Source organism: Colias philodice, chromosome 1 (genome assembly GCF_061535455.1).
Source record: "Colias philodice isolate Cphi_HAF_F1 chromosome 1, ilColPhil1 Martin Lab GWU primary, whole genome shotgun sequence".
Lineage (NCBI taxonomy): Eukaryota > Metazoa > Arthropoda > Insecta > Lepidoptera > Pieridae > Colias > Colias philodice.
Genome location: NC_143086.1, coordinates 706,249 through 723,270, shown reverse-complemented (window position 1 = coordinate 723,270; position 17,022 = coordinate 706,249). Strand labels below are relative to the sequence as shown.

The window sequence follows — 17,022 nt, the reverse complement described above, 5'->3', positions numbered from 1 at the left end:
TTGTGGAGTCGAATTTCATAAACAGGATTCTAATAACTATATATACAGTGCTAATGTTTGTGCTGTCAGCATGACAAAACATTGTGAAGTGAAGCGGACCCGTATTATTAGCATATATTCAGTAGCTTGTTCTTTTTCTAATCGTGTAACGAGGTATATCAGATAAAAAAAAACATTTTTAACCGTTTGTTACGTATAGTATAGTGAGCAATACATGTAGGAAGCATTCATACTACGTTTGTATCAACGGAAGCTCTTTTTAAAGTATGTATTATACATGTATGTATTTAGTTTTTTAAATCTTGGTGTATCTATATTATTGTAATATATGTAATAAACATCTAACAGCAGATCTATATGTGTAATTGTACCTGAAATTGCCAAGAAACTTTCAATTCCGCTGTCATTTTCATGATTTCTTTTGTCGTTTTATTTGTGATTATTTTAAATGTATATTGCATGGCATTCGCATATGCTGACAACATTATATTAAATACAGTGCTTTTATGGATTGTGAAAATAGTGCATTTGAAGAGATCGCTTGCTTTATATATTTTATGCATTAAACATAATAAATAGCTGATATTTTGTGTACTATTCTGTGTGTTGTATACAACGTGAATTATGATGTGGGTGTTTAAAGAAGCTATCAATCATTCTACTATCATGATTATTAGCAATATCAATAAATACATATATATGGTTAAAAATCATGCATGTGCGGTGTGGGGTAATAAAACACAACCTCTTTTGGGACATAGAACTTAAATTCAATTTTTGAAAACCTTTAACAACATATTCAAAATACCCTTCATGATTTACTTTGTAATAAAAACATACAGTTTGGAAAAAAAATTCAGTAGTATTTTTGAGTGTATTGTCAAAACAGAGATATAATTTATAAATATGATGTAGATATGCAATCAACACACAAAAATACTTCTGAACATTTGTCTACTTGAGACCAATGCATTCAAATGGGGTCAAAAGTTATAGTGCATTTAAAATATATATGGAAATGGTCTAGGAAATGATTTACATAATTTTAGGGTATTTTGGTGAATGTCTTTAGATGGATTTCTTTTTATTAATGTTTAAAAGTGGACGGTGCATACATGAACATAATGGTTGATGTAAATGCCAAAAGTGATACAATATATTCAATTATTTTTCCTTTTTTTACAAAACAAGCGCTTTTCGAACATTTTACAAAAATTATTACCACTGCCTGAGAGTTAAGAATATAAATACTTCTATATATTTATAAATATTTCTATACTATAAATATTACTATAAAAAAATAGTTCCTTCTAGTATCTATTAAAGAATTTAAAGCACATTTCATCTAAATACATAATAAAATGTACTTCAAATTCCGTACTATGGATATATAATACAAAAAATATGTTAAATACATAGTACAGGACAATTATTATAATAGAAAAATGTATAATAATTAGGTTTTTTTATAATCATAAAATTAGATATATAAATATGAGTTAATCTATGAATTAACGAATGATTCGAGACTGTGATGATTAGAAATATGTCTTTAATACTTTCTCCATTTATAATACTTTCCCTGTTTAAAAATATTCATAAATACATATATCAAAAATTGTAGTTCACCTTCTACTTCTATTACTCTGGTGAGAAATATTAAAAATAAAACACTTTCAAATAGGAAAACACCGTGTATGGTGAATGTCTTCTATAGATAGGATTTTATTTAATCTTTGTATGGTTTGAGGCATTACTCCGCATATTTTGACGTAATTTACTTTGTCTGCGTCTGTGAATATACCTATAATCGGATTATAAATTATCTTTGTTATGTTACCTTCAATATACTACGATTTTAGGAACCAGCCCGTTGCAACACTTATTTATTCAATAAATACTTAGTCTGGCCATTAATATTGTAATAATATAAAATAATGAATTTGAATTTGGAATCTGTCATTTATATCGCTTTCTAATTTTCGCGCCAATCGGTGTTAAATACTTTTGTGATATGAAAATCGAGTGGGATGATATAGAGAACGGAATTGCAGTGAAACATTTGATAGTATGGCATGAGAATATGCTTCTTTTTAGATAGTAAAACATTTGCTTTTTCAATCAACAATAGATTTTGCATATGCAAAGAAATTGTTAGTATTTTCAATTTTGAATATTAACATAATATAGTTATTCATAGATTATTAGCATTGTGGTGGTCTAGTTCTACATTACTAAAAAAGATAGGATTATTTTGTCTTAATAAGTATTTTGATAAGTAAAGCAGTATAAGTAATATATTTTTTTTAATATTTTAAGTGTTTCTTTAATTAGTTTACTTGCAGAACAATAAATTAAGATAAACGGATTCTGTTATACATTTTCATTCATTATATTCCTGCACCTATCGAACAATGCCAAACTATATAACAACACTATTTTGTATTCTTAATAATAACAAGCAACCCAGCCCATCAAAATATTAGAATACTGATTTAAAGCTACTCTTTCTATCGTCGTTGGCCTGTAAGTCTATTACAGACGGTTTATGGTGCTATGCCTGAGCAATGCTTTTGGTGTCCAAACAATCCAATGCGGGATCGACATACTTTTCCGCAGGTCGGACAGGGGAAGTTTGCTGGAGCAGGTTCAGTGTCGCCTTGGTGACGTTTCAACCTTTTGCTTGCGAGTATCCTGAACCATGCTTCGCCACAGGATCTGCGGCCCTCGGAAACAAGTTTGCGCTACTCAGATCGATCATTAGCGAGCTTCTCCCAAGATTTATAATCAATATTGAAAGAAGCCATGTCTCTCTTTGCATCGGCGACTGCACCCAGCATAACGCGTCTTGGTAATCGAGAAGACTCCATCCTGTACACATGCCCTAGCCAACGAAGGCGTCTCTGTTTGAATATCGTAGTCAGGCTAGGTAGCTGTGCGATTTAAAGAACCTTCTCGTGGGTAATCTTATTTTGCCACGTTATGCCTAAGATCTTGCGTAAGCAGCGCATGTAGGAGTTCAATCGACACTCTTGTTTTGCATATGACGTCCAGGTTTCAGCCCTATACAAAAGAATGCTCAAGATGGAAGCTTATCGCTTATAGCTCTATCTATAAAGCCATCAATAAGGAACTACTTCGATAAAAACCTCCAACTAACCCTCGTTTCCCATAACCTTTTTATTGGGTTCATTGACCCCTCATTCCACAAGCCGTGATAATAATCAAAACTACTTCTTCTATCCACATTGCCATTAAGAATGTCAACTACAGAAGACTTCAGACCTCTAGCAACGTGCACAAATCCACAAATTTGACGAAGTGGCCAAAAAAATGCCCTATATCCAATTCGCTGTCGAAACGTTTTAAACTGGTCACTACAGAGCCCTCTAATCGAAACCACTTGAAGCGCGACGAGAAACCTGAAGGGACTATAGATGGTGTTAAAATAAACTTTTCTTCAATGTAATGACAAAGTTTACCGTTACACCTATCATAAAAGTGACGTAATTTTTTCGCGCGCGTGAGCAACAACTGCTGAACGTTATTTTTATTTTTTATACGTAATTCTTTATGTTTGTTGTGCAGTGATGTGTTATTGTTTACTAGATTATGTGCTCTTTACAGTGATATATAAATATCATAGTGTTTCAATCGCCAAAATTCATAATTTTAACTAACAGTCAACTACTGCGGGTGAGTAAACACGGCCAGTTTTTTATTTATTACAGATTATTGAAACTAGATTTTTAGAAAAGAATACGTTATTTACATACAGAAACTGTGTACATTAAGTAAAATAATAAAATAAACCTATCAAGAGGCTTATATTTAGGCAGATTAAGCATTTATCGGACCAAGGTGGCCAACATAAACAAAGATCGCGTAGTGCCGAGTCATTTAAATTTGTTTATATAATAGATTTATCATGTATCATTTGTTTATATTAAGCCATTATTTTAAAGGACGTATAGTATAGTTTCAAAATGAGTTGATTGAGTAACAGTGAAGTCGAGGGCATAAATTTGTCGTAATAGAATTAAATTTCCAGAAATCGGTCAAAAAACGTACAACATACGTACGTACGTATTATCATTTTTTATGATATTAAATTGGAAGTGTATATATTTTTTCATATACTGATGACTTACTTGATTACCTATCTTACATTTTTTTTTTCTTAATCTGAGCTATACTTTTCTTTTAACAAACTTTTTGTCGAGACAGGTCACACGTATATTTTTTGCACACCTATCCTCTACGATCGCGGACAGCTAAGAAACACCCTATCGCTAAACCGTGTAACTTTCGTACCCAAGGATTGGCAAGTCAACGTCTGTCACAAGTCCACTATTTCACCAAACCACTAGGGCGACTGGTCCATGGCGGGCCACGCTGGCCGTCGCTGGCCCACGCTGGGCACTCACCCAGGCGCGGTGGAGCGCGGCGGCTGGTAGCTCTGCGGGATGGCCATGTGCGCCGGCTGGAACAGCAGCGTGGGGTGGTACATCACCGGCCCGCCGGCGCCGGCGCCCGCACCAGGGATGTACGGCTGCTGTTGTCTGTAAAACCATTTACAAAATTATTACATCACTAGCTTTCCGTCCGCGGCATCGCCCGCTTTGTCTAAATCCCAATAAATTATATACAAAAACGTTCCTCGAGAACCATTCTATCTATTAAAAAAACCGCATCAAAATCCATTGTGTAGTGTTCAAGATTAAAGCATACAAAGGGATATAGGGACAGAAAAAGCGACTTTGTTTTATACTATGTAGTGTAGTAGTGATAACAATAATGCATCTTTTCTGCGGTGCATTCTAAGGACCCATATAGTAGGCCGAGTAACTATCTGTCATATTATATGCGGTTAGTCAGTGCATTGTACACTAGCGGTCGGCACCAGCGGCCGGCCCAGTCTCATACATATCCAACGGTGAAACGATTTTTGAAATATTGACAGTTTCTGATAGCACATAACGTACCATCTTCAAAGTGCAGTTAGTAACTACTGTCTTTTTAAAGTGAGTATTCCTACCGACCTTTTCTGTTTACCAGCGTGCCTTAAAAAATGGGACCGCGGCTATTGGTCAAAATTCATCCTTCATGACTTGACTACCCTCCAATACTTACTACCCGTTAAATTATTTATCGCCATATAAAAATAAATCGCCAAAGGTTGCTAAGCGCAAAACTCGAGAACAGCTGCACCGATTTCGTTAATCCTTTTTTTATAATATTCTTTGAAGTATGAGGATCGTTCTTATGGGGAAAAAACGTAAACATATACCCCAGCGAAGTGGGGTTGGACCACTAGTATTATAGTTACCTTGCATGCGTGCTAGGCCGGGTGGAGTGCTGGGCAGTCGGCCTATACTGAAAGTTGGGGTACTGCGGCCTCGTTGGCGGCGTCGCGTTCGGCGGCGACACGTAGTTGTGCCCGCCCTGCAAAACAAATATTATCATGTAACTCCATTTTACTCATCATCATCTGTAGCCTTTTGTTGTCCACTGCTGGACATAGGTTTAACCCTTAACAATTTTTTCATTGTACTCACGTAGCATAGATATAAAATAATAAACGCTCGTTGTTTGTTCGTCGATTTCAATTGAAAAATAATTGAAATTTTAAGTTCTCACAACAAAATAACTCTTTGAAAAGGCATATATAATATGTATATTTTTTTTTTATTAAATTGAGTATTTTATAATAGAATAGATCCAAATCCATGTGTTACTGAATATGTTCCACTGATATTTGAGTTTACAAGAGAACTATTAAGGGCCGATTTTTCAATGCTTGGATAAAACTTATTCATCCAATAAAGTATTACACGATAATATTAAAATGTCACGTAAACTGTCAAATACGGGCAATTAGAATACGTTTTTAAAATGGTAGTTTTATACATTATTCGACGAATAAGTTTTATCCAAGCATTGAAAAATCGGCCCTAAATAAAATAGACTTATATTGGAACCGCTCTGAAATCATCCTATTATATTACAATTAAGCGTATCAATATTAAATAACAGAAATCGATAAAGTTACATAAGGTCATGAATATATTTTTTCATGTATGCTGATGTTAATGACTTGAACCAAGAATTTTCTTAATTGAATAATTGCGTGCTTTTACTCCTTGTAACAGGATCCTTTTTAAACGTATTGTTTTCAATGAAATCGTTAAAGCTGTACCATAGTTGAAAGTTATAAACTGTGTAAACGATTCTATTGAAGTCGAGGATTATGTGAAAACTTGTTCAAGTACTTCTATCAGTTATATCCCAGTTCCCAGTTCAACTTAGATATAGTTAGCTTTACCCAGGAAATTGCGTACTTTATGGATCTATTGATGTATATTTAGTTTTTAATATGATTGATATGATGCCGTTTTATAATTATACGCAAGCAGTTTAACAAAGTCATAGCCTCTTTAAAATAAGCTATTGAATAATTATTTCATCGTTTTAATATAAAATAATATTAAACAAGATGGAAATGAACAATTCAGGCATAAAGCATATGCATAGACCACAGCCCCATTTTAAACAGGTGGGCATGCGGTTAAAACCTGTTTGTACTATATTGGATAAATTTAAATTATCATTAACACAAAATGTATTAAAGCCAATATTGTGGTAATAAGCTACATAATGTGAATTACAATTTTAACATTAATTGAGATCCCTTTGTTTTTCGTTAAAATTAAAAACAATGAAACCTTTAAAATGGTTTATCAATAATTCGAATAAAACACCCACATAGTTCTAGATATAAACGTATACAAACACACGAATTATATGTGAGAAACTGTCGTGGGCTAAAGATTCGCATGAACTAAATACACGAAGTAAAGCAGATAATAAACTGACCATTCCAAAACACCGATCTACAGGTTTCAGAGGAGGGTTTAAGTTTTCTGCCACTAAAATCTGGAATGATCTCCCTCCCCCACTAAGATCAGATATGGCATATGTAACTTTAAAAAAAAAACTGAAGATCTTTTTAATAAAAAAAACAGATTAGTGGTGATAATTAAAAACTCAACCTCCAGCGTTGAATATGTATTTTGTATAATATGTGAACGTAACAGTGAACTGACGATTCCTTTTTGTTGTATTGTTTTTCCGTTGTTATAATATATATAATTATTTCCTACACAAGTATGATTGGTTAAAGATACTTAACACCCTGTAAAATTTTTTGTACTGATTAAAAACTAGTGGTGTATAAGTAAGATTTTAAGTTTTTTTTGTATTCAAATTATTGTGGCAATAAATAAATACATTTCATTTCATATTAAATTAACCGTTACACGTTAGTACCGACACATGAAAATTGAAATGTTGATTTGCTTTTCCTTCTCGAATAGAATTTAATGAAGTAATGCAATGAAAACTTGGACACGAATTGAGTCGTGTTTAATTGGACCGTGGGAGCCGCACATGTGTGACTGCAGTCTGTATATACCGATACGTATTATATTATATTATACTGTAAAGACTATCTGACCGCCCACACCGGTAACTCATTCTCTTAATTGCAAAGTGCATAGTATGGAAAATTGACGGGTTTCATTCTTTAGAACTCTTTGTATAAAACCTTGGTTTTCCTATTGTTGTGATAATTAACGTTTAAAGCTTAAGCTATTAATTATTAATTCTTTTAATATATTGGCCTCTTTGATAATATGCTTAATAACTTAATACCAATACCAATAGTCTTCAATTGAATAAAAATAAATCCAAATAAATTACTGAAACTAGTTTCAAATTTAATAAAGTTGAAACCTTGATAATAATTATAAATTACATTTACGAGTAAAAATAATACCCACCATGTTGTTCTTGGACATTTCGGGCGGTGGTGGTGCGGAGGGCTGCGGCGCCGCCTGGGTCCTCATCGCCTGGTTCTGCCCGGAGCCCGCCATGTACGGGGCCGCGCCCGCAGGGTGGTAGCACTCCGCCCCCGCTCCTGGGATCGGCACTGCAGATTGCATTACTCGTCACACGCCGGCCGCGAGCTCGCCGAGGCTTCGCGAACGGCACTAGACGGCTACGACTCGAGTGGAGATCGCTACGAACGATGCGGCCGGCTCTGTGCAATTCGCAGAAAGCCCACGTGCATTGCACGCGCCACTAAAGGTGTGACTAGACGTCGCACCCTGCGGCCGCACGGGAGGCGCGATGACCACACACTCGTGGTCGTAGCCGCCTAGCACGCGGTCACGTCTGACACGCGCGCGCAAGCCGTGGCGAACTCGAGCGCACACCCGACTGTGCATCGAACGAAAATAAATCCATTGTTACGGTGCGAATGGATTTCCTCACATTATTTACATGTTCTTGTACTTATTTTTACGCATTTCCACTTTTTTATAACGGATTTGAAACGCCATTTTCATTTTATTAAACAACATAACAGGTCGAATCGTTCGAATGTTTTCATAACATAATAATTTAAAGCGATTTTACTTTCGAACTGGGCAAAATAAAAGACCGCTTCAATCCGTATACATTCGATTAATTTGTCTATAGCCAACATACGCTGCCGTCTCGTGTGTGCACGAGATAGTAATCAATAAAGCTTTGATATCTATCGTCTCGCCCTAATCCTCTTACACCAACATACCTTATAGTACCTGTCGTGACGTATGACCTTTATCTAGTATAGGCAGGTTACTATAAACAGGACGTGAATGATTCTAACCCCGAACATATACTACACTAGATTTGTCTCGGTTCAATTTAAATCGAGTACTAATACTAGTGTATTAATAATCGAACACATAGATATATAATACATAATATGGAAACACGTGCATGTAACGTCTACAACCGGGGTCACGAATTTATAGTTTCGTTTAGGCGAAATATGCTCACGATTTCCTTCCTAATAAAACTTACTCAACGGATAGTCGCTATGTCAATAAAATGATTTGTATTTATAAAAGAAAAATCATTAATAAGTTAAAAGCATTATACAGTGTGGAATAAAAATAAAATAGAGTCGCGCTACTGCACTAAGACCACAAGGCAAATCGAGCTAGATTAATCACGCATCCTAGATTTCAAATCAAAGCAAGAATTGGCTTTTCCTTACAACGCTATATCAGATATACGGATTACGGGTGTCTCAGTACGGGTTTATGTAGTTTTTTTTTCATGAAGAGCTTTTTTAATCGCTGTTAAATAAAATATGTACCTACTACGATCCAACGAGCTAAAAGATTCAAAGTAAAAAGAAATTATAAATTGTGTGAGGAAAATAATATGGAATTTTCCGCTCGAAAGAACTCCGTTACATTGAGATTTATTTAATTGATCGTTTTGGAGCGGATTGGGCAATTTTCCTTATCCACCCCCATCTTTTTTTATATAACAATAGGACTTTGTAAGCAAATTTTCCACTGAACTTGTAATTTTCACAAACAACTGCTTAGAATAAGCACTTCCTGCGTCTAATGCTACGGCCACACTACCTTACCGTCTACCGGGCTGTTACCGCAATAATTATGGCATTAAATTACCGTCTAAATTACTGCATGAACTGATGTGGTTACACTAGAGTTTACCTAGATATGTCGGTAATTATTGGCATTTACCGCAGCAAAAAATATTAGTTAATAATTAATATATAATATGGTTTCTGTAATAATTCATCAAGGATTCTTTCGTTTTCAAAAGGATTTTTTCTTTTTCAAATCCTAGTAGGTAGTGCGGCCGTAGTATAAGACTCACATAATATAAACTAAATCATAAAAATATTATTGTTTTGCAACTGTACCGCTTGTATACCTATACCATACCTATATACTAAATATTAATCATATTCTAACCTGCCGTAGCCGTGTAGCTTTGTGAAATATACATGACATAAATTAATAATGATAATTTATTCACCTGTTCAAAATAATTTGCGAGATTGCTCATTCAGCGAAAACTACCTACTTTAAGATTATCAACGTTTCATTCAAGTACTTTCATATAGGAAGCAATTTACCTGCTTTATTTTTTATTTGAGGAGAAATACTAGTTAAAATATGTCCAACTACACACAGGCATAAATTACGACGTAAATATAGTCACGATTTAACTAATTTTGATCAAAAATTTGGCCTTAAACTGTTGGCGTCCAAGGGATTGAAGCTTAAAGAAGCAGGACAAGGACGGCTTTTGTACTGAATGTCGGCACTTACATAACCAAATCTTTTGTCTAAGTATAGCGAAAGCACATACGACTGAAATATTTACAGAAGATAATACTTCGTAGAATAAGCTTCAATGCCGAAGGATAAACAAGTAACGCGAGACGAATCTTTTGCGATCAACGTCATTCGAATGAAGCAAACATAATATGCTTGCTTAGATAAATTAAATTATCATTATCCGGCAAATATTTTCAGTGATACTTAAAAATAAGACTAAATTACTTTAAATATAAATCAAAACAGGTAGAAATGCGATAAATATTAAAACGTCTTTTATGCATCATAAAATCGTATCGAGAAAGAAAGTTGATAACAGAACAAGGTTCCGATTATAATTCAATGAACACGGCTGTTATTGCATTTATACTTGTGTTTCAACGTTGCAGACCAATACTGTAAGAACGTATAATTTTGATTATATAAAAAAAGGTTTCTTCTGCGAAGCAACAAGTCCAACTCACTGTGTGGTGTTGAAGCCCGTGGATAACTGAACAGCTGTATTAAGGAAATAAACAGAGAATTAATATAATCGCACCGATACTATGCAGGCCACTTCACGCTGTGTCGCATCGCCACTGTGTACAAATTAAAAATTACGTCGCGGCTCAGAATGCCTTATCACTAACGTGAAACATATGTACGCTTTCAAAAGTAAATATAATATAGTGAGTGTGCGGCTCGACTTACTAGATTGAGACGGCCTGTACTGCGAGCAGCGGCTGGCGGTGGAGTGGCGCGACGTGGGCTCGGGCTTGGCGGGCGCCGCCTGCATGAACTGGGGGGCCTTGTGGCTCAGCTGCGCGCCGTGCGGCCCGTGCCCATGCAGCGCGTGGCCTGCGTGCCCGCCGTGCGCCGCGTGCCCTCCGTGGCTCGTGCCGTTGCTCGCGTGCCCATTGTGGCTCTGGCCGCTCGCCTGGCCGTGCGTGACGTGGTTGGCGTGGTTAGCGTGGTTGGCGTGGTTGGCGTGGCTGGCGTGGTTGGCGAGGCTGGCGTGGTTGGCGTGGTTGGCGTGATTTGCGTGGCTGGCATGGTTGACGTGCCCGAGGCCCATCGACTTGGCGTGATTGCCGTGGGTGGCGTGCGAGGCGGCGCCCAGGGGCTTCTGTGCGAGGTGGTCGGGGTGCGCGCCGTGGGGGACGTGGCCCAGGTGGTTGGTGTGAGCGAGTGGCGCGTGGGCGGCGTGCGGAGCGTGGCCCAGGTGCGCCACGTGGTTGGGTCCCGGCAGCAGGTGGCCCACGGGCGCGTGCGGCACGCCGAGCGCGGGCTGCAGGCTCGGCGACACCTCGATGGTGGCATGCTGTCCGCCGTGATAGCCGCAGCCGTGCGGCACGCTACTGTACGAACTGTTCCCACCTCTTAACGCTACCATCTTAATTTCATGATACAGATTTTTCAAAAATTGAATGAGCCAAACGTTGAACCATTCCCAGAACAGAGGAGACACGACCATTGGCGAGGCGATCGCTGCTCTATCGAATAATTATTATCTAACTTCTTAAAACTACATTATTGCTCATCTTTGCATTGTACGGCGTTGACTTATAATAAATTCTAGCGTTGCGACTACGGAATAACACTTAATTATCTAGATTCGGTTACGAAACTCGCGAGCGTCAAACGCATGGTGTCGATATATTTGCAGTCCGCATTCACGATTTAAAAAGTAATATAATGCAGCATACGAGAAAATCGATACGGAAACGGCGCGCTACATCGGTCTCCGTTCGCGCGCGATCAAAATATTATCACCCGCGTGTCCGCCGTTATTCTACAGCTTAAACTACGTCACTTTCCAGTAGAAAAATCCGCGAATCGATTCATAAAAACTAAATTTTACGCATAATACTTAGAAAATGTATAAAATTCGGCCGATCGGTGTGCACCCCACGATCCATTACGCTACATTGTGGGAGCGAGGGTTAGAGGTGCTAGAGAGAGAGGCAATGAGCCGACGCCGACGGGGGCGTTTCGCGTGTCGTCGGCCGCCCCTGAAAGAGGTCGCGCGAGGGGAAACGTGAGAAAGCCCTGCATGCGATACATTGCGCGCTGCCTGCGGCGCCGCGCCCGCAGCCCGCCCGCCGAGCGCAAGCTACGCCGCGGAAGCCTTCGCCACGCTGCACCGAATGCCGATCCGTGGTGCCATTGAGAACGATATGGATAGTGATTTTATTTCCCTCCTTTCCTTATCGTCCTCAAGACTCCGTATTATGTTGCCCCAAAAAGGATAAATAATTAAAATCTTTCATATCATATTTATAATGGCAAGGTATTGGACAAGTGAGGAAAATAAACTTTGGCATGCTAATTTATTAATTACTAATAATAATTATATCTTAATTAATGTAACATGTAACAACTATCAATTGAATATTTGTTATATAAATGTTTGTTGATGCCACATGTTACTTTATCTTTCAATAATTGCCAAATAATAACGGTAATGAGAAAAACAAGTTGTAATTTGATTGGTTGTTTGTTTGATAATGGACGTAAACAAAATAAGCAAGGGTCGGTGGCTAGCAACTAGTCACATGCAAATTAAAATAGTAAAAAAAAAACAGAACTTCATATTGACGACCAAAACTCTGAAAATGGCCATTAAGATGGTTTTTGGTCACTGGTTCAAGTAATGGAAGAATCCCCATGCAAACTGAATATGTACATTTCCACGTGCCTCCACTATATAACAATACATTCAACGGACTTCTTTAACAAGTTACGCTAAGCCCGCACGAAGGTAAATAATACCCATTGTATGGAATTCTTTGAATGTTCTCGTCCGCAAATAACTCTCACTAGGAACGCGTAACAAACTTTTATCATATTTCATAAGCGTACCGTCGATAATCATTTATTTACTTGAATAATTATTAAATATCATGAAATCTGCCGCTGCAGTTCTGCTTCGTTCCTATCAATACACCTTTTTATAATCTACTCATGAACGTATTTTATGTAGAAAGGAACTCTGAAGGAATATATTTCATATTGCAATACGAAATTATACACAACGGATTTCAAAATAACATTATGTATTTACGGATAATATTATCTACGTGGCATTTATCATTTTCATAATGATTTTTAAACTACCTCGATGATGATATTTTTTAAACTAACTCGTACTCGATCTTCTATTAACATAACTACACATTACAATACATCTGAGAGGTTGGAGGGTCAACCATATTGGTGACTAAATTGAAAAATAAGGGACTAGGTATTTTTTTATTAACGTATGCGATGCGTTATTAAAATAATAGTGTTTTTATCATTGAATGTACCAAACTATGCAAGCCGTGGATTTTGAACAAATGGATAGGAATGCTAAATAACGATAGTATAAAATCATTATACCTTAAAAAATTTATACGCGAAATACTGTAGAAAATTGAACATCATTAACTGCGAGCCGTGACGTCAGTTGATCAAGTTTTTATTATTTAACCATATATATGCACGCAGTACTGAATTTATATGCATATGAAAATGGAGGCAAGGCAAAAAAGTTCAATACGTTGTTGGAAATTACAATGTGGACCCTCGAAAAGACAGATAAACTTTAAAGGCATTTTAAGTATTTTTTATGTTAAATAACAGAATATTTTAAATACCACCCATATACGATAAGTAGGTATTTACAAAGAAAGTGTATCAAAAAATAATTAACCCTATTCATCATTGTGGACAAGTTATCTATACTAATATTATAAAGAGTTTGTTTGTTTGTTTGTTTGTTCGCGCTAATCTCGGGAACTACTGGTCCGATTTGAAAAATTCTTTCGGTGTTAGATAGCCCATTTATCGAGGAAGGTTATAGGCTATATTATATCATCACGCTACCACGCTACGACCAACAGGAGTGGAGCCACGGGTGTGAAACCGCGCGGAGCAGCTAGTGAAAAATAAAAACCTTGGAATAAATATAAATATCGATTGACTCATTATTAATCTCATTATTTGCGACTCCGACTAAGCGACTGTCAGTCTGTCACACATTTATTGGATACAGAATAAAAAAAAAAAGTAAAGCCTCTCTATATATTTTAGCTCCGTGTCCGCTTTAATTTTCTAACGTGCGACAAATGCTCGTAAAGTTTTCGAATGCGCTCTGAATAATTCGGATTTATTAGCGATTCAAATGAATTCACAGATCAATTGTCATTTTGTAATAATTATAGTCGGCTGTGTACTGAAAACGAGATCGCATTAACTATTAAGGTACTTAATTAACTACATACGTCCATCGTTGGCTTAACTAGCATATTGTCCGAACAATGCACTAATTATAATTGATATTTCACCTATACACATTCATCGTGATTGGTTATTATATTTGATATTTAATAATAAAATTGAGGAATTATAAATAGCGTACAATACAATGACAAAATTAACTTTCACAATATTGAAACGAGCTCGAAAATAGTTTTATTATATTTAGTCTATGACGAAAATACACTGATGGTATTGAACTTGAGTTTTATTTGTTATTACGACGAAGAAATAAGATATGTAGTAACATTTAACATCGATTAGAATAAAACGAACTATTCTGTGATAGTAGAATTATACCATCAATGAATCAAATCATTGTCGTTCGACAATACCACAGTCCTTATAAGTCAGATAAATAATTTCTAAACACAAACCATAATAAAGTAACGAAAATGTTCATTTCAATTTCCTATATACCACGCGGTCGGTATTCAATATCTCCGTTCATATGATCCATTCTCGCACGGCCGGCATACCAGGTCACCCGTATTGTCTTAGTGTGGCTAGCCTAATGCAATTGCGTCCGATAACCGAGTGCCTTATCAATAAAGGTAACAATATAGCTAAATGTTGTTCGCCATATTCCAACGCATCCGCAAATTCGCAACGTATCAACTATTTGCGCCGGCATGTAGTCGGCGTTAAACTTTAAATAACATCAACAACTTTCATAACACTGTTTACAAACAGGCTTTTCAGATTGAAGCTGCGTAAAGCTAGCCATGTTTTTACACAAGTTTTTACAAGTTCATGTATGGATGAAACAAATAACAACAATTGCTTTCGCTTTCATAATATCGATCATTACAATATATTCTACTTTATTTGCGTACATTTGTTGTTATTTCGTACAGCTTATGTACCTACATATTTTATACTTCGTAGAATTTTACTCTCTATTGTTTTTTATTTTTTGCTTCATTGTGCCTTTATATTTTAAGAAATGCACACTCACTTTAAATAATATAACTGATCATAGTTCGAAAATAAGTAATTCTATCAAGCTCACAACTTTAATATTTGTACCAATATAAAAATGACAAATATTGCATTCCATAACAACACAACTGTCTAACAACATGTTAATGCATTATTTGCATACCATTGTATTGTTATCTTGAAAACAAAAATATTTATTCTCGTACAGAACTATGATATTAATGTGTCATTTAATTATTAACAACAATGAACACAGTTCAGCGAAATATTAAACAGTTGCAAGTTTTTTATTTTACTTTTATTCTACAATGTATTTTATATTGTTTCTGTGATTATATTTCACATTTGTGATAAGAAAATGTAATGAATAATATAAAACTTGCGTATACACTGTTTTCACTTCTGACCATTTTTAAGATTTATCTATTGTTGATCCAATAATTACGTAACAATTTCTTTGATAAGTGCTATTCTTTGCTGGCTTAAAAGGTTGTTAAAACAAGTGATCAATGGTTGGAAAACAATCTTTAAACACATAAATATATGTGTGATTTTTTTTCAGCGGCTTTATAGTCAAGTTCATAATAATTACAAGTTCTTTTCCCGCTATTACAATAGTTACTCTAATTTGTGGTTGTGCATTTCTTAATAGAACATGTTAAGCAAAATTTGTTATATTGTTTATATTTTATGGTAAGACAAGATGATACTTTCAAAACTAATTTGTTTTACTAGCAAATGGTTCAATTTTGATTGCATGTAAATATTTTATTCTAAACTGGAACCAATAACAGGAATTTTACAACAGTACAACAAAAATAATGCACACAAATATAATGCGATTTTCAGCCACTTGCATTTCATAAAAATCCTGCAGTTGGACATTCCTTGATCAAAACTTAACCACCTGCGAGGAAAACAAATTATATCATAAAAAAAATAAACTAAAAACTGAACATTTTCCAGTTATTTATCTCAATATGTTACAACTTGATAAATAATAACCCAACATACTCTGTACAATTTCAGCCAAAACAAAGCATGCCAACCAAATAAGGGATATCTAATGTTTTACTTTTTCTTTTGTTTAATAAAATATTGATTTGGTTAACTTTACATTAATAAAATGATTACATTAAAACTATCTACTTACAAGCATTATTTTTCATTCAGCATCATAAGAAATAAAAGACATAAGCACAATATTAACTATCTTTTGAATCTAAAATATATGCAGACATTGAATATTATAACATAGAAAAGTTACACTGCCTTACATCATTCGCAAAACACATTTCATCCGACACAAGTATAAATATACTTTACACATTAATTGTATTTCTTCATTTCTACATCGTAAGCTAACATTAATCATAACAACCAAATTCAAAGTTTCTGAGACCTCATAGAAAATAATACATACAAGTGGTAACAATAAAATGCATCAAATGTACAACTTCGTTAGTCAAGCGACAATAAGCGAACATTAAGTATAGACAATAAATTATAAAACTAGAAATATGTCCAATGTCCAATTGTATTGAAGAGTTTTTGTTATGTGGGCTGTTTTATAATTGTCATGTCCTTATTT

At 35.5% G+C, this 17,022-nt stretch overlaps 1 protein-coding gene across 5 annotated transcripts in view; it reads right to left on the bottom strand.

The window, feature by feature from the left end:
* Positions 1–17,022, bottom strand: part of LOC149490949 (eukaryotic translation initiation factor 4 gamma 3-like) — a 59,926-nt gene that overhangs the window by 26,864 nt on the left and 16,040 nt on the right. Inside the window, exons 2-5 of one of the 5 annotated variants that reach the window (XM_089695670.1) lie at positions 10,676–10,701; positions 7,842–7,990; positions 5,330–5,445; positions 4,428–4,562 (exon numbers count right to left, since the gene is read on the bottom strand). In XM_089695670.1, coding sequence (XP_089551796.1) covers positions 4,428–4,562; positions 5,330–5,445; positions 7,842–7,990; positions 10,676–10,701 — 426 coding nt within the window. Of the gene's footprint in view, positions 1–4,427; positions 4,563–5,329; positions 5,446–7,841; positions 7,991–10,675; positions 10,702–10,901; positions 11,696–17,022 lie in introns of those variants that run through there. The other 4 variants (XM_089695679.1, XM_089695645.1, XM_089695653.1 and 1 more) reach the window with 4 other exon arrangements.